General features: G+C 44.9%; 1 protein-coding gene across 3 annotated transcripts in view; it reads right to left on the bottom strand.

The window, feature by feature from the left end:
* TRAF3IP1 (TRAF3 interacting protein 1) overlaps nt 1–24,440 on the bottom strand; it is a 275,475-nt gene that overhangs the window by 186,583 nt on the left and 64,452 nt on the right. For all 3 annotated transcript variants that reach the window (XM_070956772.1, XM_070956771.1, XM_070956773.1), the window contains exons 2-3: nt 22,233–22,298; nt 21,876–22,037 (exon numbers count right to left, since the gene is read on the bottom strand). In XM_070956772.1, coding sequence (XP_070812873.1) covers nt 21,876–22,037; nt 22,233–22,298 — 228 coding nt within the window. The remainder of the gene's footprint in view (nt 1–21,875; nt 22,038–22,232; nt 22,299–24,440) is intronic.

Genomic DNA, 24,440 nt, shown 5'->3' on the forward strand with positions numbered 1-24,440 from the left:
TATTTATGATCTTGAGTTCGAATATGAGTTTCTTGTAAACAAATTATGTCATTATTAAATTGTCTCAGGTATGTAAATAACTTCTGCCTTTTTTGTGGTGAATTTAATCCGTTAACATTCCAAGATAAAAGCCTAATTGTCATCTTGACCTTTCTGAAGCGATGAGCTGCCTTGCCTCGCTTCTTCTGAGGTCTTCGGCCTCGCTCCCCCCATGGCTTCACTTTGTGTGGTGCTTTTAGCTCCCCTTTTATGTTGACTTTCTTGTTGTTGTTTTTCTTTTATTTGCTTAGAAATTGCACGAGTTATGCGCTGGTCCTTAACTTCAGGGATCCGAGCTAGATCCAAAGCGGCATCTCTTGTTGACAAAATTGGTGAAGATTCTAACAGGGATTCCTCCATAAAACCTCCTCCTCCAACAGCTCCCTGCATTTCCACTAATTCCATTTGCTTGGACTGTTGTTCCCTCTCATGCTGAGGTTGCTTTTCCTTGTCACTTTTTGTCTCCAACATTGTAGATGTACGTGGGGATGATGATCTTTCTTTAAGAGTATTATAATAAAAATATTCCGCCTTCTGAAAAGTATTCAATCGATGGCTCTCTCCATTATATTTCAAAATTATACCAGTTGGGGCATCCCACCGGAATGGTATATCTTGCTTTTGCAATTCATTCACTAGAAACCTATATTCTTTTCGATCTTTTAACATCTTAGGTGGTAATTCCTTGTAGATTCCAATTTGAGCTCCCTCCACTTGCACAGAGGAAAGAAAGGATCTTTGCAAAATATCATTTCTTATTCTTCTGTCAGTAAAATATATCACCACATCTCTGGGCAATTTTCTTTGTCTAGCCACCCATGAGTTCACTCTGTATATTTTGTCTATTTTATAAACCACGTCTGCTGGGTCAATTTTTAACAATACAGCCAGGGCATCCGAACAAATCTGTCTCAGATCTTGCCTATCATTCTCTTTTATTCCTCGAAGCCTTATAGCAAATTCCATGGATCGAAACTGTATCATTGTAATTTCATTTTCAACTCTCTGCACTTTATTGTCCACATCAACAATTTTAGAATCAGTATCCTTCATTTTAACATTAACTTCTGATTTAAATTCTTCCAGTTTGGAATCCACTTTGGTAATGGTTTCTGCCAAATCAGAAACCACATTTGACAATTTGTCAGACACCTTGTCATAATTTTCTTTCATTGCCTCTTTAAATTCATTAATTTCTTTCTTCATTTCCTGTTGTGATTTTTGAAATTTATCATCCAGAGCCTGGGTAATAAAATCTTTCAAACTTTGTACATCAAAATCCTTTCCCTCACTCTGCTGACTGGGAGGGGGCTGCTGTTCCGGTTTGTGAGTGGGAGATCCCTCCCCTGCAGCCTTTGCTTCCTGTTTCTTTGAAGCCATTCTGCCACGTAAATTAACTTTTCTGAAAAAAGGAAGTCTTTTTTCTTTTTTCCCCCCCCTTTGCACCTCCACAAAGTCCTTTAAAAAAGTCCCCCAGATTTGATCAAGTTAAAAATTGATTAAAGAAGTTTTTGTAGACTATTATACTAAATTATATGCTAAAGATGATATACAGAATGGACTTATAGAAAAATATCTAGAAGAGAAAAGAGTTTCAAAAATTACTAGCCAACAAAAAGAAAGATTGAACTATCCTATAACTGTTGAGGAAATAATCGCAGCAATTAAACAACTGAAAACAGCTAAAGCTCCTGGAATAGATGGATTGACTGCAGTATATTATAAAACTTTACAAGCAGAAATGGTGGAACAACTTAGAGATTTATTTTGCAATATACAACAAGGGGGTAAAATACCCCCATCATGGAAATCAGCATATATCACTTTGATACCAAAAGAACAAGTAGGTCCTAAAAAACCGGAAAATTATAGACCAATATCTCTTTTAAATAATGATTATAAAATTTATGCAAAAGTATTAGCCAACAGACTGATGCCAGTAATCCAAGAGGTGATTCACGATGACCAAGCGGGATTTATAGAAGGCAGATACATGAAGGATAATGTAAGGCAAGTTATAGACTTATTGGAATATCTTGAGAAGAATAAACAGATCTCTGCAGTGCTGGTTTTTTTGGATGCGGAGAAGGCCTTTGATAGAGTGGACTGGAATTTTCTACTAAAGACTTTAAGAAAAATGGGATTTGGAGACCAATTTATACAGGCGGTCTCAGCAATTTACCAAGAACAAAAGGCACAGATTATTATTAATGGAAGTTTGACATCAGAGTTTAATATTGAAAAAGGGACCAGACAAGGTTGTCCGTTATCCCCATTGTTATTTATTTTAGCATTAGAAGTCTTGTTGAACACAATACGGGATTCGAATAACTTGAAAGGTATAGTGATAAGGCAAGAGGATTACAGAATAAGGGCATTTGCAGATGATCTGGTTGTTACCCTAACACAGCCGATGGAATCAATAATCCAGATGAAAGACATTATACAAGATTATGGTATAGTATCAGGTTTTAGATTGAATCAGAAAAAAACTAAGATGATAGTTAAAAATATGACACAAGATCAACGACATGAACTTCAAAACAAGGCAGGTTTTGAGATTGTACCAAAGGTTAAATATCTAGGAGTTCAGGTTGCAGAATTAAATATTAAATTGTTTCAAAATAATTATGAAGTACTGTGGCGAGTTGTACAGAAAGATATGGAGATGTGGAAAAAACTGCAGCTGTCTTTACTTGGGAGAATAGCAGCAGTTAAGATGAACGTTTTGCCAAGATTTCTTTTTTTGTTTCAAATGATTCCGGTGCTTAAAAGTGATAAACAATTGAAAGCTTGGCAAACTGGAGTGAATAAGTTTGTTTGGAACGAGAAAAAACCGAGAGTGAAATTGAAAATTATGCAAGATGTTCCAGAAAGGGGAGGTTTTAAACTTCCAAACCTACAGTTATATTATGAAGCAGCAGCTTTAACCTCAGCAAGTGATTGGTTTGGAAGGAAAAAGACTGGAATACTGAATATAGAAAGTTTTGACCTTGAATTTGGATGGCATGCTTATTTATTCTATGACAACAAAGTGGATAAAGTATTCAAAAGCCATATACTTAGAGATTCTTTGATGAGAGTTTGGAAGAAGCACCGATTCAAATGGGATTATAAAATACCGCTATGGCTGGATCTTGGTCATATTATGTGGAATATAAATATAATGTCACTCGGGGGGTTTTTATACAAAGAGGTTCTTTTTACAGATGCGGGCAGATGGCAGCTGAAGACTTTACAGACACTGTTGGACGAAGGGATTAATTTAACTTGGTTTCAATATAATCAACTACAATTGAGATGGAAAGAGGACCAAAAAATTGGTATTATGTTGCATGAGGAAGAGCTGGTTAGACATATAAAAGAGAAAGGTCCAATGCATATTAAAAGACTTTATAATGTTTTGTTAGAAAGGGACTCAGAAACTGAACTAGTTAAAGACTGTATGATTAAGTGGGCACAAAATTTTGAAGAACCAGTGATGTTGGAAACATGGGAGAAAATTTGGGTTCAGAATGTTAAATTTACACAGTCGCAGAATTTGAGGGAAAATTTTTACAAAATGTTTTATAGATGGCATTTAGATCCTAAGAAATTGTCGTGTATGTACCCTAATGTTCAGCCAAAATGTTGGAGGTGTGATTGTACAGATGCTACATATTATCATATTTGGTGGACCTGTAAGAAAGTTAAGGCTTTTTGGATAAAAATTTGGTGGGTCATGCAGAATGTTTTGAAGAAAAAAATTCAATTTTCTCCACAATTGTTTCTTTTGGGTATAGTTAAGGGTTTTACAGTGGATGAAACAAAATTGATTTTGTATATGATTACAGCAGCGAGATTGTTGATAGGTAAATATTGGAAAAATGAAGCTTTGCCTACTGTTCAAGAATGGACTTTGAAGATGGCCAGTTTTGCTGAGATGGCGAAGATTTCAGCATATTTAAAAGACCGCTCGCAAGAGACTTATGGATGTGAATGGAAAAAGTGGATAGATTATGTGCAGAACAAATATCAAACTAGGAAGTATCAAATAGCTTTTCACTGAAAGTAGTATTATATTAAGATAGTATTATATTATATTATATTAAGATAGAAATATTTGAACTATCTGAAGATGAAAAATGATATGGGGGTTGGGGGGGGGTTTAGAGTTCAAGGGTTTTTTTTATATAAAGGGGATAATGATGGGGTACATTCTATGGAAGTCCGGGGGGGAGGGGAGGGTTAGGGGGGGCTAGGGAGGGGGGGTTTGGGGAGGTTGGGGTGGGTTAGGGGGGTGAAAATGGGGTGAAAATGTAATGGTAAAACTTTTACAATAAAAAAAAAAAAAGAAATGTAAGTCTCAGTTTGCACGTTACGGGCAACCAAATGTAGTGATTACAGATAATGGTCCTCAATTTGTAAGTCTGCAATTCAAGAAATTTGCTGCTGAGTGGGAGTTTGATCATATTACTTCATCGCCACGTTATCCGCAAGCGAATGGAAAAGCCGAATCAGCTGTAAAGATTGCTAAGAACTTATGTAGGAAAGCACATGGCGAATGTAGCGATCCGTGGAAGGCTATTTTACATTGGAGGAATACTCCAACTGAAGGTATGGACAGTAGCCCAGCACAAAGATTAATGTCACGGAGATTAAAGACGTCCTTACCCGTGGCAAATAAGTTGCTTGAGCCCGTGGTGATACAAGGGGTCCCGGAAAGGCTACGGCAGAGGAGACAAGTGGCGAAGGCCAAATATGATAGATCTGCAAGAGACTTGCCAGAGTTAAAGGTGGGAGAACGAATTCGGATGAGACCACTGCCTGGAGATCGGACTGGCCATTGGGAAAGGGGTACCTGTTTACAACAAGTGGCACCTCGCTCCTATTTGGTGGAGGTTGGAGGAACCAGATATCGGCGGAACCGTGTGGACTTGCGTGTGGCTGAGCAACCAGACTCCTCATATCCAGTGGGTGGGTCAGAGCCAGTTGCCAAGCCAAACCTACTTAAGGATAATAATGAATGCTCGTCTGACATTGATGACAGTCCTGAGCAAGTTGGTGCGTCTGGTGATAGCCAAACATCCGAGGCTTCAGAAAATGGTGAGCAAAGAGATTCGGCCTGCGTGAGAGAGTCAGGTGTGAGAGAGCCGGTCATTACTCGGAGTGGTAGATGCTCACGCCCCCCTGATAGACTCAAGTTGTAGAAAGTGTTGCTGTTATTAGAAAAGGGGAGATGTTATGGGGTTGTGTTGCTTTTAATCTTTATCTCTATGTGCCTCTATGAGGTGTTTCCGGTTCCTGGGTGTTGCTTTTGAAGACGCTTTATAAGCGTTGTTTGTTAGTTTTACTTTGTTAATAAAAGCTTATCCGAAACACTCTCCCCCATTTCCATCAATATGTGAACCTTGCAATCAGAGGTGGGAATACATTGGATCTTGCTTATTCTAACATCAAGAATGCCTTCCCCACCCTCACCTTGGTTCTTCTGACCATCCCTCTGTATTGCTTATCCCAGCATATAAGCAATAGTGGGATTCAAATAATTTAACAATTGATTATCTGCCCTAATGACCGGCTGGGTGGGCACGGCCAGGGGCATGACATCACTCAGCCTCCTCAGCACTCAGCACAAAATGGGGTGTGGGGGTTAATTACAAAATGTGGGCTTTGCTTTGTGACATCCAGATCTAGCAAGCAAGGTGTGTGAACTGCACAGAAAATACACTTTTGTTTGGTTATGAAAAAATATTCCCAAAGTCAGATGCACACTAAAACAGCAAATTTTGAAGCTCCAGGTAAAGAGGATTCATTTTAGGATGAGTAACCACAGTTTGCATGTTAGACATTACTAAAGGATTGCTGAGAAACTGTATTTAAAAGAACATTTGAAGGAGGGATGCAGAATAGCCCTTCTCTACCTGAGGCTGTAAAGACCCGGCACCAATCAAACTATTTTTTATCAACACTTATGAGGAGGACCAAACTTTGGGTTCAGACCAAAGTCTTGGTTCAGACTCCAAGTCTTGATATTAAAGGCCCAAAACCTTGGTCAAGGCTGAATGATCCTCCCTCTGCCAGGAAAGAGTTGCTGAGATGACACAAGGTATTTTTATCTGTAAAAGAGCAGACTGACCCAGACAGATGCATCCTGTTGTTCACTTCTGCATTCCACCCTAAATGTCATGTATAACATATGATAGTGTATGCAACTCCCTGTATATTCATGTGACTCCCTTTTTCCCTTTTATCTGTTACCAAACGTCTGGACTAGGCGTCTTTCAGTTCCTCTTAAGACCATATATGTCTAAATGTACCACCCAGATGATGTATACGTAAATTAGAGTATAAGAACTATGACTTTGTAAACCCTTCAGGGTTCAAACATTTTGCTGTGTTATTGCTGTTTGAACCTTTATCATAATAAAAACTTTCCTGCATTAAAGAGCTTGGCCTAGTCCCGTCTTTTCCTACAACAGTTGATGGCGACTCCGCCGGGACTCTGAGGCTGAGGCAATATTTTGCTGAGGGCCGTTCAACCCCTCAGGCCCTTGGGGCAGCCGCTCCTGAATATCCTCCGGGCGCCACGGGAGTATCCAACTTCTGGGAGGCGGCAGCGACTTTCCTGTGAGGCCGATGGTGCTGTGAGCGAGTCCAAGAACCCTGCGGTGTAGGAAAGGAAGTGTGAATGGCTCCTGGCCAGGACGTGTGAAGTGAAGACACCTCAGGAGAGTATATGTAAGAGATTGTTACCTGTCTCATTTGAAGACAGACGAGGGGACCTGATCTCTCCCCTGGACTCGGGACGACTGTCCTAAAGCAGTCCGTGTGAGGTAATTGTGTAGGAAGGTTAAGTCGCCGCATTTCTCGTCAGTGGCCATGAGTTCCGGGGCTGCGAGTCGGTGGCAGTGTGTTAGGATGGGGGGGAATACCCAGAGCGTGCCCAATACTCCATTGGCATGTATGTTGAAAGGATTTGATAGTTATTTTGGGGATCCCTCATATCCCAAAGTGACAAAAGAACGTTTAAAGTATTTATGCAAGAATGTGTGGCCCTATATGGGAACTGGGTGGCCGCCGGAGGGCTCTTTTAAGGAGGAAGTGGCAGATGAGCTGTGGGGGGTGATAGCGGTAGCCCAGGAGAAATACCCAGATCAGTTTCCATACATAGATCAGTGGGTGAATGCATTAACTGAAAAAGCTGATGACTTGTTGCAATGTCAAGCTGAGATGGTGCGCCTTTGTGTTGCTAGACCAAGAAATAAGTATAGTAGAAGGAATACTGTGAAGGAAGGGAGAGAGAAAGGAGGGAAATATGTGAGGACGCCGTATAGGACACGAAAGGTTTTGGTTGGGGATGAGGAAGAGGTCGTTCACCATCCTCCCAGTGCTCTGCCATTGCCGCCATATCAGCTGCCTGCTGTTGGGGGTGCTGTTGGTGGAAGAGTGCCGGATGACCAGGCAGGGAAGGACGATGACAGGAAGGGTCCTAAAGTCAAAACTAGCCCACCTACAGATGAAAGTGGTCAGAGTGATGTGGAAGAAGATGAGGAGGCTCGTGGAGCAGTTGGGGGAGTGGTGGAAGGAGTGCAGACCCGTGCAGCCGAAGCTAAGGCAAAGGCTGTAGCTGCGGCTAAGGCTAAGGCAAAGGCTAAGGCAGCTAATGTTGAGTTGAGTGCTCCATTGAGACAAGTGGATCAACAAGTAATTAATGCAGCAGGCCAAGCAGAAATACAGCCCATGTTTCAGTATGTTCCGTTTTCTACTACTGATCTGTTGAATTGGAAACAACATTATGGACCCCTCTCTGCTAAGCCCACAGAGATGGCAGATCTTTTTCAAACTATTATGCAAACCCATAACCCTACGTGGAATGATATACAACAATTGCTGAATGTTTTACTAACCCCTGAAGAGAGAGAAAAGTGGAAATCAGCTATGAGGAAAGGTGTCAGGGAAGCGTTCCCAGAGGATGCTAACTTTGCTAGAGAATTGCCGCTGCGAGTGCCAGAAGTTGATCCGGGATGGAATCCCCGGGTGCCTGATGATTTGACTCGTCTAACAGAATATAGGAATGCGGTGGTAAAAGCTCTGAGAAAGGCAGGAAAAATCCCAGTGAATATGTCTAAGCCTTCATTAATAACACAAGGGGCAGATGAAAGTCCTGAGGATTTCTTGCAAAGATTGATTGAGGCATATGAGTTGTACACGCAGGTGGATCCAAGGCTTTCGGAAAATGTGAGAATGTTGAATGAGAGGTTCATAGCTCAAAGTTATGAAGACATTAGAAGAAAATTGCAGAAGCAAGAAGGAGCTTTAGGAAAGATTACGAGTGAGCTGTTGGAAATAGCGAGGAAGGTGTACGTAAATAGAGAAAAGTTGGAAAAGAAAGAGAAAGAGGCTAAGATGCATAGAAAGGCTGAATTGTTGGCTGTGGCTTTACTAGGATGAATGCCCTTGGGACCAAATCAGTGTGCTTATTGTAAAGGTGAGGGACACTGGCAGAGGGAATGTCCACGGCGTATGATGAGAGGTAGGGGGACCTGGAGAGGAGAAGGAAGACCGCAGCCGGATGGAAGTAATAGAGGAGGTCAAGGAACTAGTCAGTTCATAGGAAGAGGTGGATTTCGTGAAAGGCGAGGTGGTAGGGGATTTAACAGAGGTTTTAACAGAGGATTTGGAAACCCCAATAGGCTCGGAGAGATACCGGAGACTGTGGGGTTGGCTGAAACAGATTGGACAGACTGATGGGGACCAGGCTTGGAGGAGGCCCCATCCGAGCCATTGGTTACACTGGATGTTGGGGGTCAACAAACAACTTTTTTAGTGGAAACTGGAGCAGGGAGATCAGTTGTAAATAAGCCTATAGCAGCACCTGGACCATATACAATTCAGGTCCAAGGAGTATCAAGACAAGTATTGGGACATCAGGTTTTGAGGCCTGTCTCTTGTGACTTTAAAGGAGCAAAGATTGAGCATGAGTTTCTGTATATTCCAGAGTGCCCTATTCCATTATTAGGTAGGGATCTGCTTAGTAAATTAGGGGCAACTATTTCTTTTGATGAGGGTCGACAAAGAGTGATGGTGAGGCATCCCCCGGAAGAGATTTGGAGATTGATGGTAGGAAGACAAATTAATGAAGAACCCAAGGGTGTTTTATGGACTCAGTTTAATGTGCCAGGGCTATGGGCGGAGAATAATCCTCTGGGATTCGCAGCTCATCATCTGCCGGTAGTGGTAGAAATGAAGCCGGGTGCTGTTCCTATACGCATAGGCCAACGAACTGTTTCCAGGGAAGCAATCTATGCTCTATATGAAAGCATTCAGAAATACCTAGAGGCAGGAGTCCTGGTACCTATTCAATCTCCCTGGAATACTCCAATTATTCCAATAAAAAAGGCGGACGGCTCTTACCACCCGGTGCAGGATCTGCGCCCCGTGAACGCCCTAACAGTAACCCTACACCCCGCTGTGTCAAATCCCTATACTCTCCTTAGTTTAATCCCGCCCGAGCTGCTTGGTTTTCCGTTATAGATTTGAAAGATGCTTTCTTCACAATACCCATCCATCCAATTAGTCAGCCTTTGTTTGCATTTGAATGGGAGCACCCCAGGAATGGAACAAAATCACAATATACTTGGACTAGGCTCCCCCAAGCGTTTAAAAATTCCCCTACCCTGTTTGGGTCTGCGTTGGCAAAAGATCTGCAATACTACATGCCATGCCAACAGGGGGATACTGTGTTACAATATGTAGATGATGTTTTAGTAACAGGACAAACTGAAGATGCTTGTTGGGAAAATGCTAAGGCGCTGTTAGATCTGTTGTTGGAATGTGGATATAGAGTTTCCCAGAGAAAGGCTCAGCTTGTGAAACAGCGTGTTAGGTATTTAGGATATGATGTTGAACAGGGATGTCGAGCGCTAGGACCTGAGAGGAAGCAAGCCATTTTGGCTCTGGCTGAGCCTCGGACAAAGAGACAGTTGTGCAGCTTTTTGGGGCTGGCAAGTTTTTGTCGTATTTGGATTCCAAATTTTGCTTTGATGGCAGCCCCGATGTATGTCGCAACGAGGGGGGCGAATATTGAACCACTTGAGTGGGGAGGAGAGCAGAAGAAAGCATTTCGTGACATCAAGGAAGCTTTAACACAAGACCCTGCGTTAGCTTTGCCAAATTTACAAATAAGCTTACTTTTTCCTGTCCTATCAATGTACATACTCCTCATGCAGTGCAGTCTGTGCTAGATGCAAAAGGGCATTTGTGGATTAGTGGACAGCGTTTAGCAAAATATCAGGCTATCATGATTGAAAATCCGCAAGCACGCTTGGTTGTTTCTAATAGATTGAATCCCGCTACTCTGCTACCAACCGAGTTAGAACCGGTACATGATTGCTTACAGGTACTTGATAAGGTGTATTCGAGCCGGCCGGATTTGACAGATATACCTTTGCCGGATGCCAAACTTAATTGGTATATGGATGGATCCAGTTATATGGTGGAAGGAAATAGAGTGTCTGGATATGCAATCGTGGATGATGGAGTGGTAGAAAGTGGTCCATTGGGAAAAGGACATAGTGCACAGGTAGCTGAATTGTGGGCACTAATAAGAGCATCGGAAAGAGCCAAAGGTGAAAGTTTGAATGTATGGACAGACAGCAAATATGCTTTTCTAACTTTGCATGCCAATGGGGCAGTGTACAGAGAAAGGGGATTCAGAGATTCAGCCAGAACGTATATTTTGCATGGACATTTGATAAGTCGGTTGATTGATGCGGTACAGCAACCCAAGAATGTGGTGGTGATGCATTGCAAGGGACACCAGAGAGGAGATGATAAGGTGGCATTGGGAAATAGGGCAGCTGATCTGGAAGCAAGAGAGGCAGCCAAGCGTCTAGAACCAACTCCTGATTTATCAATATGTGTAGCCATGGATATGGGGGTGATACCTCCTGAAATTAAACCTACCTATTCCCAACAAGAAAGTGTAAAAGCTGTAACAGATTTAAAAGCTAGAGTAGAAAGTGGATGGTATGTTTTGCCAGATAAGAGAGTGTATGTGCCATCGTCTGTAGCTTGGACACTGGCTCAATTAGCTCATGATACTACTCACATGGGAAAGACAGTCCTGGAAGCAGCTTTAAAGAGAGATTATTACATCAATGGGCTAGCAGGTATTGCTGCTGGGGTGGTAGCTAAGTGCGTTACCTGTGCAAAGGTCAATCCTAGACAGGGACCCCTGCTGCCCCCTGGAGCAATACCTTGTGCATATATTCCCATGGATTATATCATGATTGACTTCACAGATATGCCAAGGTGTGGATTGTTTAAAGTTATGTTGGTCATAGTGGATATCTATACCGGGTGGCCTGAAGCGTTTCCTACCAAGACTAAACAGGCAAGGGAAGTGGCAAGAGTGTTGTTAAAAGAAATCATCTCTAGGTTTGGAATGCCTACTAATATATCTTCTGACAACGGTCCTGAATTTGTTCATCACATTAATCAGGCGGTGACTCAGGCAGTGGGGATCAGGTGGAGATTTCACAGTGCATTTCACCCGCAATCAGGATGTGAGAATGAACAGAACTCTAAAAGAAAGAATAACTAAAATTTGTACGGAAAGTCATTTGAAGTGGCCTGTTGCGTTGCCATTAGCCCTGTATGCAGTTAGAAGCTCTCCGAGAGGGCAGCATAAATTGTCACCTTATGAATTGATGTTTGGGCAACCTCCGAACCTCCTGAGAAAACACTTGGCAGGGTGGCCAGACTTAGGTCATAAGGGGGGTGTTTGGAATATGGAAATGGTGCAGGAATTAAATAAGCAAGTTGAGAAACTACAGAGATATGTAATGGAGCAGGTACCCCCTAGACTAATGACTTACTGCCATCCCTTTAAACCTGGAGATCAAGTGTGGGTAAAGCATTGGAAGAAAGAACAGCTAGAGGGGAGATGGAAAGGACCTTTCACTGTTGTTATGTCTTCTCCACTTGCTATTAAGATTGCAGAGTCCAAGTCTTGGATCCATTGGACACGGGTCAAAGCAGCAGCAGACACGAGCTGGAAGGTGTCCATGGACCCGAAAAATCCAACTAAGCTTACTTTCAAACGTAACTAAATAAAAGTGTGCTCTATATGTATATAGGTTATTGTTAAGAGTGTATGCTGATGTATTCGAGTGGCAGTACGAAGAAGGAACGTTTGCCCTGCTGAACCACACCGGAAGCTGGTTCCCAGCGCACGGCAGAAGATTGGTACGGACTCATGTGGGAGGATTGGATGTGGGGACTCTGGATAGTAGCAATATTATCTCTTTCCCCAATTATATTCTATCAATACAGACTGAGATTTTGTGGAAAGCCTGAACCCTTTAATATTTTGGTTCAACCACCCCAGTCAATCCCTCCTCCAGAGTTGATTACGTGGTTGGAGTTCCTTGAGGAAGGAAGAAACCCTTGCTAAATCACTCCGGAAGCTGACTTTCTACGCACGGGGGAAGATTGGATGAAGAGGTTTTTGATTCTATCTATGCTTATTGTACATTTTCTTTTACTGCTTGTATGTGTTGGTTTTGCAAATGTAAGTGTGGGTGCTGTTGCTGTTGCTGTGCACATTGTATTGATTGTGTTATTTGTATACATTGTAGTGTAGAGTGTGATATAATAATCATACAGGACGTGTTACAACATTATCTGGTAAACTGTGTAGGTGAACCCTCCTATTATACTTTCAAGTCTAGCCCTACCATACAGGCTATACTGCAAGACGCCAGAAGAGAGGAACAGAAGGAGCGTGAAGCGGATAAGTATGTCTGTGAAATATGGTATTGAGTGGTTGTGGGTAAGTGTATTGTTTATAGCAGTGCAAAGTAACTCGGTATGTGTTAGTAATTTGGGTATGTGGAGCAATCCAGAGGAACAACCCCGTATAGTAAAATCCTATAACATTGGAACTGGTAGCTGTGATGGTACACCGCCAATTGTGTTTACCCCAGACTGCTGGAATGGTATTCTACCACATCCCTGTAAAACACCAAGGATATTTGACAAAATAGCAATGCTTACCTGCCAGACTCGAGGTTACTCCAATTCTAAAGTGTGTCAATATGTGGGATATGTTCTAAGAAGAGGAATCTGTGCTACCACCCCGCACAAAGGGGGGAGTTTTTCTCTAACCCTGAACTGCGGGACACCCCGGTATTGGGGTTGGGAACGTGTTGCTTCCCCTGCCCAATTGAAATATGGGTGGCAGGGGACATGCATTTTAAAGGTGGAACCCTTTGAGTTTGGAGTAACAGTGCAGGGTCAGAAGAAAGTAAGAAAAAGTAGAGAACTTAAAAGTCACTTAGGATCTGGACCCTGTATTCCCTGTGTCAGTAAGGATGGAATAGCCATCCGGCTGAGATTGGGAATACCTAATTCTTGTGAGTGGTTTGACTTGACCACTTGTGTTTTTGGCTCAAAACGCCCTACGATAGTTTACAGGTGTAATGGTACGGAAGGAGTGCTCTGTTATACCCCGAAGAGAGAAGGTTTAACAGTAGAAGAAGTGATTAGAAACCGTGCTAAACAAACAACCACTACACTGGTTCCTGCATCACGAACTAAAAGAGTCTCTCCTACTACAGCTATAGTAGCTCCTGTAATAGCATCCCTCGTAATGAAACCCACAATAAAACCCAAAGTGAAGCCTAAATTGGAAAGAAAAGAGGAATGCAGTCCATGCATTCAGACTACGATACGGGGTACATTAATCTCTATACCTTGATATATCACACTAGTAAACCAGATGGATGTTTAACATATACACCGTCCACATGTCAGGTAAACACCACAATTTATCACATGTGTATGCTAAATGGTAAAGTGCAATGCTATAACCCTGCCGGAGCCAAGTCAATAACCACATATGAAATGTCAATTTATACAACTGAATGTGGAAGGGAGGAATTGTTAAATAAAATTGAGTTCCGGTCTTTGAATAGGCAAGTAGAATTATCTTTCGATGCTTGCCTAGCCATCAATCGGAATTGTTGGAAAGCCTCATGTGGGACTTTGGAATGGGAAAAAAGCTATATGCCGGACCGAAAATGTATGTGTTATAATCAAGGTGAATGTCATGACCAAAATACATATAGTTATTGCCCCTATTGGTCTTGTGTAACTATGTGGTCCGGGGACCCTCCTGTAGGCAATCAGAAGTGTAAGCTAGAAACAGGAGTAGCAACCAGTAATTGTCAAAAGAATAGATGTAATCCTGTTAAGCTTACCTGTACTCCCACTAGAACATGGGATGTAAGGTACGGATTAGGAATTTATGCTAAGGGAGCAGATCCTCATGTAACACTTAGCTGGAAAGCTACTAAAGTCACCAGGAAGTTACAGGATACCAAGGGACTATTTTGGTCATTTTATTTGGAGATGGAAAAACTCAACATACCAGAAATCCCTAAATATGTAACTAATACATTTGTTAAATTAGCTGAAGACATAGCTCACACTTTGAATGTGTCTAATTGTTTTGTTTGTGGAGGGACCAACATGGGAGAGAAATGGCCATGGGAAGCCCAGGAATTGAACTATTCTAAGGTATTGGAAATGGACCAACAAGGTAATTTATCTTATAATAAAGGAAAGGATGGAGATTGGACACTTACCACCAATTTGGTAGGCAATGTATGCTTCAAAAGGAAGAGTATAAAGGGATGCAAAGAAGTTGGAAACTTAATGTGCATCGGAAAGTGGGAAAGTAAGGTATAGTGGTCGGGAAGTAATGCCACAGAGGGTATTGATGAGCAGGCCCTATTTAAAATTAAAGGGCTGGCATTTTTGAATGATCCTGATAATCAAACCCTCAAATGGCTGGCGCCCGATGGAGTATATTGGGTATGTGGAAAGATGGCATACGGATACCTACCTAAAAATTGGTGTGGAACATGTGTATTAGGAATAATTAGACCTGGGTTCTTTCTACTTCCTTTAAAGACTAGGCAAATCCTGGGTGTTCCAATGTATGATGAAGTTGGAAATCAGAACAAGACCTGCCTCCGTCACCCTCGCTGGATTTACCCAGTAGGAGTCCAGACCTTCCCGAATCTGAGTGATTTTGTCATACAGATACTGAACAAAATCCTCAGCTCTTCCCCCCAAGGGGTCCTCCCGCGCTTCCTGGTGGAGCAGGGAGCGGGTCACCCTAAACAGAGTGGCCGGGCGATTATCTGATGACGCAATAAGCAGCAAAATGAGTACTTTTTGCTGCTTTTATCGCCACTAGGTAATTCTTAATATGAGATCTTACCAGAGTCCGGTCCGATTCAGAGACTGGCCCTCCAACTACTCTCTAGGCGTCTTTTCCGGTGCTTCATCCCCCTCAGCTCCTCGGTGAACCAAGGAGCCAGGTGAGATCGGCGCCGGGTCAGAGGCCGCAAAGGCACGACTCGATCCAGAGCTCCAGTGGCCGCCCTGTCCCAGGCGGCCACTAGGTCTCCAGTCGAGGTGTGAGCCAGAACCTCAGGGATTGGCCCAAGCTCCATCTGGAACCTGTCAGGTTCCATCAGGCGCCATCAGGTACCATCTTGTTGGTTCCCCCTCCCTGTGGCAGGGTGCCGCGGTTCAAAGGTCAAGGTGAAGGAGAGAGTGATCCGACGATGACAAGGGCTCGATGACTATATCCCCTATCTCGAGATCACTCAACCACTGTCCAGAGACAAAAACCAAGTTCAGTGTGTTTCCCCCCGTGTGCGTAGGGCCATGAATTAGCTGGGTCAGGTCCATGGCCGTCATGGAAGTCATGAATTCCCGAGCCACCTCATATGCCTCACCCACGGACGGCAGGTTAAAATCCCCCATGACCATAAGTCTGGGGGTATCAACCGCCACCGCGGTGATAATGTTGAGTAGCTCGGGCAGGGCTGCTGCCACGTGGCAGGGAGCCAGATATGTGATCAGCAAACCCATCTGAACCCCATGGCCCCACTTCACAATGAGGGACTCACAGCCAGCCGTCTGAGGAACAATGGTCTCCCTCGGCCTAAGGCCTTCTCCAATAATAACTGCTACTCCACCGCCCCTCCCCTGTGACTTCGGCTGATGGAATGTGTGGAAGCCTGGTGGGCACATTTCTACCAGAGAGACCCCTCCCTCTGGGCCCAACCAGGTCTCCGTAATACCCGCCAGGTCTGCTCCCCCCTCCTGAACAAGATCACAAATGAGGGGGGCTTTATTTACTACAGACCTGGCGTTGCACAACATCAGTCGAAGGCCCGGGCCTGAGGGTCTGTGCAACCTGGAGAATGAGTGGAGCCTTGGGGGCCGGAGCGCCTACCGCTCGAAGACAGCGGGTGCATGCTCCCTTGACATGATATGGCCCCCTGCTCCTGCCATATCTACCCCTCCCACTCACAGTACCGATGGTGAAAACACAATCTGGACAAGCTCGACCCCCCCATTACCCCTGGATCCCCCACCCCCCACCGTGCATCATGGCCAGGCCCGGCCCTCCCCTTGGTGGGTTATCCCTCAAACCCATGACCCTAGTTCCAATCCAACCCCCCTCCCCCCTCCACAGACCCCTTAAAAGATTAAACAAAGACGATTTTAAAAAACCCCGCAGCCCCCTCTTTGCGGCATGCTACCTCTTGGGGTGCCAAAACCCGTCATCGAGGTAGGCCCTCGATAGAGTGGAGGGCCAAGCCTGTGAGAGGGAGGAGTCTCGCAGACCAAGAAGCTCCGCTGCTGAGTACATCTTGACCATAACGGGTAAACACGACCATATCCTGAGGGTCCATAGAAAAGGACCAGGGGAGAAGACAATGAAATGGGGGGTCTCAAAGACATGTTCACAGGACCAAGTCCACTGTCCCCTCACAACAGAGGACAAAGTCCAGATCCAAGACGACCACAATCCAAGGGGGGGTAGATCCAACCACCCTCTCATGGTGGTTAGGTCAGCTGGTCAGCCCCCTCTTGTGGTGAGATGGCAGCGATGAAACTGATGCAGACAGATGGGTGGGCCCAGTCCTAAAAGGGGAATGCTGGAGGAGAGAGAAATGGGGCAGTTGTCTCAAGCCCCCAGCCCCCGCACAGCCACAATTTGAGGCCTCCCAAGGCCTGGGAAAAGATATGACACCAGGTCCTAGCCCCAACCACGGTTGCAGGTCTCCCGGTCTTGTTGTTTCATTGCACCCCCCAACTCCAACTCCAAGGGGGGGGTCGCCAGCGCCCTCTGACTGCCAGACAGCCACCACCGCCATCGCCGCCGCCACTGCGCCATCATCGCCAGCACCACGAAAGAGCCTGGCGGCGTCCTAGAGGTCTTCGGGGGTGCCCGACACGTCTTGCAACTCTTTGGGCAACTCCCCCCGGGCTTGGAATCTCACCGCGCGGCAGGCGCCCCCAGCGCAACGCCGCTCCGACACTCAGATGGCCTCCGGCTGTGGAAAACGCTGCCGCCACCCAGCTGAACAGCCCGCCGCTCCCGACATCGTGCCTTCCTCTCTGCTCAGTCACGGAGGGAAAGAAAACCCTCTCCGTACTGGCAGGGAGCTTCCCTAACCGGTCCTGGGGTCATGGGTCTTCGAAATGACCCCCAAAAGACCCAAAAGGCAGGTCGGCGCCCCGTCCTCAGATCGCAATCCCAGCGGGCGCTGCCATCTTGGACATGCGCAAAAAGTTAATATGCCATAAAAACAGCAAAGCAAGCCCATTGTCAGAAAGTTCAGAATTCTTTTTAGGACCCTATGAACACCAGGTGTATGTGACAAGGAATCCAGGCCATTACAGACTATAAGGTGGCTCCATCGTGCTGTAAGGGCAACATGGACTTTTTATACAAGCTGAACACATTTTTTTTTAAAGATTTGAGGTATCAAACAATACCCCTTTGAGGAAAGCTGTGCCCCATTCTGATAAGAAAGTGCTTAGTGCTTGAAAGTGCTTGATGTCACCTCTATTTGGAGAACATTGTGGAAAGTTAACATTCGGAAAGCAGCAAGCCCACATACCATCTCTGGGTGTCTTCTTAGGGAGCGTACAGATGAGTTGGCTTACATCTTACAGATATTTTACAGCATACTTACAGCATGCAGTAGTACCATCGTGTTTTAAGATTGCCATTATTTTGCCAGTGCAAAAGAAGTCTTCAATCGCAGGTCTTAATGATTATTGTCCAGTTGAACTTATGACTCTTATACAAGGCTTGCTATCTATCATATTTTGAATGGATGATACAACAGTAGTGGGACTTATTCAGGATGTAAATGAGGGTGATTACCAGGAGGAGGTAGAGTGTTTGATGAACTGGTGTAATAAAAACAGCCTGGTTTTAAATGTAGGTATAAAAAAATGGCTTCCAGGTATCAAGCCTGAAAGCCATTTTTTTCATTGGGCCTTCAGGCCTGCCACATTTACTACTGTGGGAAAATAGAGGGGAGATTGTATGGAGGCAGCTCAATATATAGTCATAACAACATTCCTTTCTCAGAAACTCAAGGACATCTTGCCCTGCACCTGGATGGCTGGGACTGGGAGGCATCTCCAGCTGGGACGGTGCTGGGATTGGATCATGTGACGGTGCTGGGATTGGCATGTGGGTGTTGGGCAGGAACTTGAACTTTCCTTTGGGTGGGGAAAACCTGGAAGCTTTCAGATTCGGATTTTTCCAGATGTGCCAATATGACATCTCTAATAAAATGTAACTTTGAGGAAACTCAAGCCTCAGAGCTTTCTTTTGTTGGGGGTGTTACTTGGAACCCTGACATTAACCTGAATCTCCTTTAAAAATCCACCACGGGAGCAAGGCTCATGGGAGGCTTGTTGGAGGCTTGTGCATCGGCGCCGACAGTGGGAAGAGACATGGGGGAGGCAGGTGATCCAGATGCCTTGTGCTGGTGTTTGTTCAATGCGGCCACAGGGAAGCCAAGAGACAATGGGACAGAATGGGCGGTGTGTTTGGATCACCTCTGCCTCAGCGCGGAATGACTTACCCCTGTCTCTTTCTGAGTGTGTGGCACTTCTGCTTGTTGAGCCACTTCCCGAAGCCGGCAGCTCCATGGCCAGCCGTTTTGCTTTTTCCCTCTTTTTTCTCATGGGAGGCTCACAGGAGGCTTGCTCGGCGGCACCGGTAGCAGATTGAGGCAGAGGCATAGGGGAGGCAGAGGCGATACCAACACGCCGGCCACTTCGTCTCACTGTCTCTCGGCTTGCCTGTGGTCGTGCCAAACAAACAACAGCACAGGGCGTCTGGATTGTCTGCCTCCCTCATGCCTCTGCCTGCTGCCGCACAAGGTTCCCGAGAGCCTCCCATGAAGTAAAAGAGGGAAAAAGGAAAGTGACTGGTCATGAAGCTGCCAGCTTCAGGGAAGCAGCCCAACAAGCAGAAGCCCAGAAAGAAATTGGCAGAAGTCATGCTGCCAGCTGTGTGCAGTTTTCTCCATCGCCCCCCTCAGCTGTGGAACCTGGCCAGAAAGGCAGAGGGCGAAGCCACATGTAGTGCCAGCGAAACTTTTCCCACCTCCCTGGAAAGGAGGTCACACTTCACTTTCAGAGCATGGTGCTCTCCATCTTAAGGAGGCTGTGCTTGAGGGGCGTAGGCAGCACCTCCCAGCCAGGCTTATGGCAAGGCAAGCTGACCCCCCAACTCTCAGAAGCAGCACGTTTCAATTCCTCAGAAGCTGCATTTTTGGCACATGGCAGAATTCAAAGGATCTTCATCCTCTTCTGCACAGACAGCTTATTACTGGTAGTGAGGGCTTATAGAAGGCGGAGGAACGTGCACCAGTTTCCTTTTCATGGCAACCGTCTTAAGAGCGCTAGGTGTGGGAGAAGAGAAAAAGAAAGCCTCTTGATTCCTGTGCATGTCTTTTCACTTTTCACTTGTCAGCCCTGGAGCCGTCTTTGTTGAGAGCCTTCAGGGCTGCCATAGCAATGGTTGAGGAAGCTGTGCAAACAGGAGGGGGAAGGTGAGATTAGTGTGGGGTGTGTAATCATAATGACATTCTTTCCCTTGGGACTCAAGGACCTCTCGCCAGCACCTGGGGAGGTGTGACTGGAAGCTGGCTGAAATTGGGACAGTGACCTTATTGGGATAGATGGGAATGGAAGGGGAAGGATCTTTGACTTTGATTTGGGGTGGGGAAAAAGTGGGGACTTCAGATTCGGGTTTTCCCCAGATGTGCCAATATGACATCTCTAATAAATTCTTGCTTTGAGGAAGATTCTTGCCTCGGAGTTTCAATTCTGTTGGGGGTATTACTTGGAACCCCGACATCGCTAAGTTTAAACGTGTGTGTGTGTGTGGAGGGGAGAGGAGAGGAGAGGAGCTCTTCCTGAGGGAAAAGAGTGCAATTTGAAGGTTGTCAGGAAATACACACACAACCCAGCCAGTGAAAGATACGGCAATTGCTGCATATTTTCAGGGCAGCGAAAAGACTCGGGAAGAGCTCCACTATACACACACTCATGCATATATTTACACTTAGTGAAGACACATGCACAGGAATCAAGAGGCTTTCTCCCTTCTCCCACCCCCTGTGCTATGCTACTATGCGCTGATTGGGACAGGCCTTTCTCTCCCCCTCCCTTCTGCAAAGGAGACACAATCCAAGCCTCCACCCTTGGAATTAGCTGTATTTGCACTGTCCCAAGGGGCCGGCGGGCTGCCGGACACCATCGCCCCCCCTCCGCGCCCTCTCATGCTGGCCACACCCATCCCCCAGGCTTATTTTTGGGGTAGGGCTTATATTAGGCCTACAAACCCCCTCCCCCATCAAGCTCAGGCTTATTTGCAGAGTGGGTCTTATTTTCAGGGAAACACGGTGTACATACATACACCACACACACATATGGTTTCCCTTAAAATAAGACCTATCCCAGAAATAAGCCCTACTTAAGAGCCTGCGCAGCCAGTTGCCCACCCATTCCATCTGGTTGCTTGAGGTGCCGTGGCCACGAGGTGAGGCAGGGTGGTGATGCGCTGTCCCATGTGCCCCACACCAGCTTATTTCAGGGCCCTTGCATCCAAGCCATCCATGCACCGACAGCTGCCTCATGGCGGCAGCACCAGCAGCCATGTGCAGCAGGAGCTCACGTGGCTACTGGCCTACTTCTGCTTGCTCACTGCCAAGCCAGAGCAACCCTGAAGATGCTCAAAGATGGCTCCAGGGTTGACAGGAGTTTTGATTTCATATGGGCTGTTACTTGGAACCCTGACAGTAGGAGGCCGAACGGTGTACTGGTACTGCAGCCACAAGACAAGGCAGGTGTCGGGGCATGGATGGCCTGGCTGCAGAGGCCCTGAGCTAACCCGATGTAGGGCACATGGGCCAGCTCCATCCCCCCCCCCTGCCTTGCAGCGATGGCACTGCACACCCTCCTGTCCCACCATGAACAATCAGAAAAAGTGAGCCTCCAATACATGGGGGGGAAAATAAAGAAACCCCCAAAAATAAGCCCTAATGCTTATTTTGGAACCCTAAAGAAAATAAGACATAGTGTGTGTGTACACACACACAAAATATGTTTATGTATGGATATATCCTTTTTTCCTTTGAAAAAAGTGACAATAAAGGTTATCTTATTATAATATATTTTTGATCCTTCAAATGAAGTCCACATTCTATTGATTGAATTATTTCCATATTGCATTGTAGACAATTGATCTTACATGCTGGTATATCAAGTGGTGAATTTCAAAGGAAAAACATTGGATAAAGAGAAGCTTAATTTTCCCCCGCAACACTCATTCCAGCTTTTCTCCCAAGTCCAATCTTTCCCCTGAAACCACCTCTCTTTAAACTGGTCTTTGAAATTGTATTTAAAATTCAATTAAGATAATATTTCACAAATTAATACTAACATCATACCTTATTGAGACAGCATTTAGCAATTGCTTGGAGAAATTCATTTGTTCTTTCAGGCTCATGTCCTGCAACAACACGTGCAGGTTTCACTGCCAAATATTCTCCTGTCACCATGATGACCACATCAATTGCTTTCTGAAGAAAGATGATTTTTGCATCTTTATCCTGAATAAAACAATATAGTGTTAAATAAAATCTACAGTTTTCAATGTAAATTATGATGCTAATTTTTTAAAATTTATAAATTTTAATTTATAAAATAGCATTCTGGCACAATTCTGACATTGTATTAAATGATACTTAATGGAATTGCATCTATAAAATATTTTATAAATTAAAAAATGATAAGTGCATACATACTTTAACATCAGATTTCATCTCTGCTTCTGTATACAATCCTTTCATGAAACCAGTGGCTCTAATTACCTTTAAAACAATAATTTTAATGTTATTATGGTACTAGCTCTCAAATGCATATACTTTTTGTACAACTTAACAATATAAAATGCAAATACAGCTGCATAATATAACTGTCAGGCATAGTGTCCCACATAGTGTCATGTGGGGCACATCTTCAAGTATTTTCGTCCCTCTGGAGTTCCAGGACGTTTGGCCTTGACCGGATGTAAACAACCCCATTCAGCATTGCAGTAATTTGTGAGAGCAAACCTCCCTTTTTTTTTCACTTGGGCCTTCTTCACACCAGCTCACGTCCCAAACCCCAATGCCATGCCCTCCCCTCCCCGTTACTATGGCAGCTGATAGCAAGCAAGCAAGCATCAAAGGGAAAACCCATGCTGGAGATCCAGCTGACATTTGGCCCTCCTGCAATAGAGGTGTTAGCCCTAAGGAAAAAACATAAGATAAAATACAGGATAGAAGAAATCTACCATACAGTGGAATAAAACAACATTAAGGCTTGTCAGGTATTTAATGTAAAAGTTATAGGAGTTTAGGGGCCCAGACATCCCGAGCATTCATCCATTCAAACTGTGAGAGAGGGAAATGTTTCCAAGCCACCAAATACTGTACTTTCTCCCTGTTTCCTGGAATCCAGGATCTCTTTGACCTGAAAGTGTTGTTCACCTTCGATGAGTAGGGGAATTAGAGGGGCAGGTTGGCCTGGTTGAAGAGGAGATACATGCTCAGGTTTCAACAAAGTAATATGAAACAAAGGGTGGATCTGTCTAAGGGTTTTGGGTAGCTCTAACTGTACCGTGACTGGATTTACGATCCTAACAATCGGGAAAAGGCCTACATGTTTGGGTCCCAGTTTCTTTGATTTCTGGATGGTCTGTAAGTACTTTGTAGATAGGAAGACCCTGTCCCCTATTTGGAACTCTTTTGGTATAGCTCTTTTCTTGTCAGCCTGTCTTTTATGGACTTGATGTGCCTTGTCTAGTGCCTTATGGGTGATGGGCCAAATACATTGAAGCTGTTCAATCCATTCCACTAAGGAAGAGATCTGGGGTTTCCCCTGGGGCACTTCTGGAATGGATAGGAAATCCTGAACAGAAGCAACTTTAAATGGGATGAAGCAGGTGCTACTATGGATCGAGTTATTGTAAGCGACCTCCGCAAAAGGCAGCAAGTCGGCCCAATTGTCCTGCTGGTAGTTTACATAGCACCTGAGGTACTGTTCCAGAACCGAGTTTGTATGTTCCCAAGCCCCGTTAGAGGGTGGTGGGTGTAGCTTGGACCCTGGGTGGAGCTTAACAACTTCAGGAACTCCCTCCAGAAGTGGGAGGTGAATTGTACCCCCTTATCTGAAATGATGCGGTCAGGAATCCCGTGTAACCTATATACTTGTTGGATAAAGTTTGGTGAGCGTTTTTGAGGAAGGGATCTTGGAGCAGGGTACAAAGTGCACCTGCTTAGAAAATAAGTCCGTGATCACCCAAATGACTGTGTTCTCCACTCTCAGGTAGTTCAACAATGAAGTCCATGGATATTTCCTTCCATGGGGCACTAGCACTGGCCACACTCTGAAGGAGTCCAGCAGGCTTCCCGGGAGCCTCTTAGCAGAAGCACACACAGGACAGCTGGCCACGTAGATTTCTATGTCTTTTTTCAACAACGGCCACCAGAACTGCCATTTGACTAGCTGTAAAGTTTGCACGAAGCAAGTGTCCAGCAGCCTTCGAATCTTGGGCCCATTGCAGCACAGTCCCCCCTTAAGACTGGCAGGGATGTATAGTTTAGCACAATCCACGCTAGGCCATCTCACATGGTGCACTCGTTTGAGTAGGACAGGAACCAATCATCACTTTTCAGCGCTCCTTTCAGGTCCTCACTTCACTGGGAAGGTCAAGGTCTGCTTTTTCCTGGGCTCTGGTGACCACTGGGGCAGCCAGTTGCTTGGAGGGGATAACTGGGCGGATTACTTCTGGCTGAGCACTATTGTACTGAGGCAATCTAGATAAAGCATCTGCCATAAAGTTCTTCCCCCCAGGAAGGTAGCGCAAGGAAAAATTAAAACGGTTAAAGTGTTGCGCCCAATGAATTTGCTTGGGTGACAGTTTATGGGCCGTTTTTAGGGCTTCCAGGTTTTTATGGTCAGTCCACACC

Source organism: Pituophis catenifer, unplaced genomic scaffold (genome assembly GCF_029215685.1).
Source record: "Pituophis catenifer annectens isolate HBS135680 unplaced genomic scaffold, rPitCat1.0.hap2 SCAF_1, whole genome shotgun sequence".
NCBI lineage: Eukaryota > Metazoa > Chordata > Lepidosauria > Squamata > Colubridae > Pituophis > Pituophis catenifer.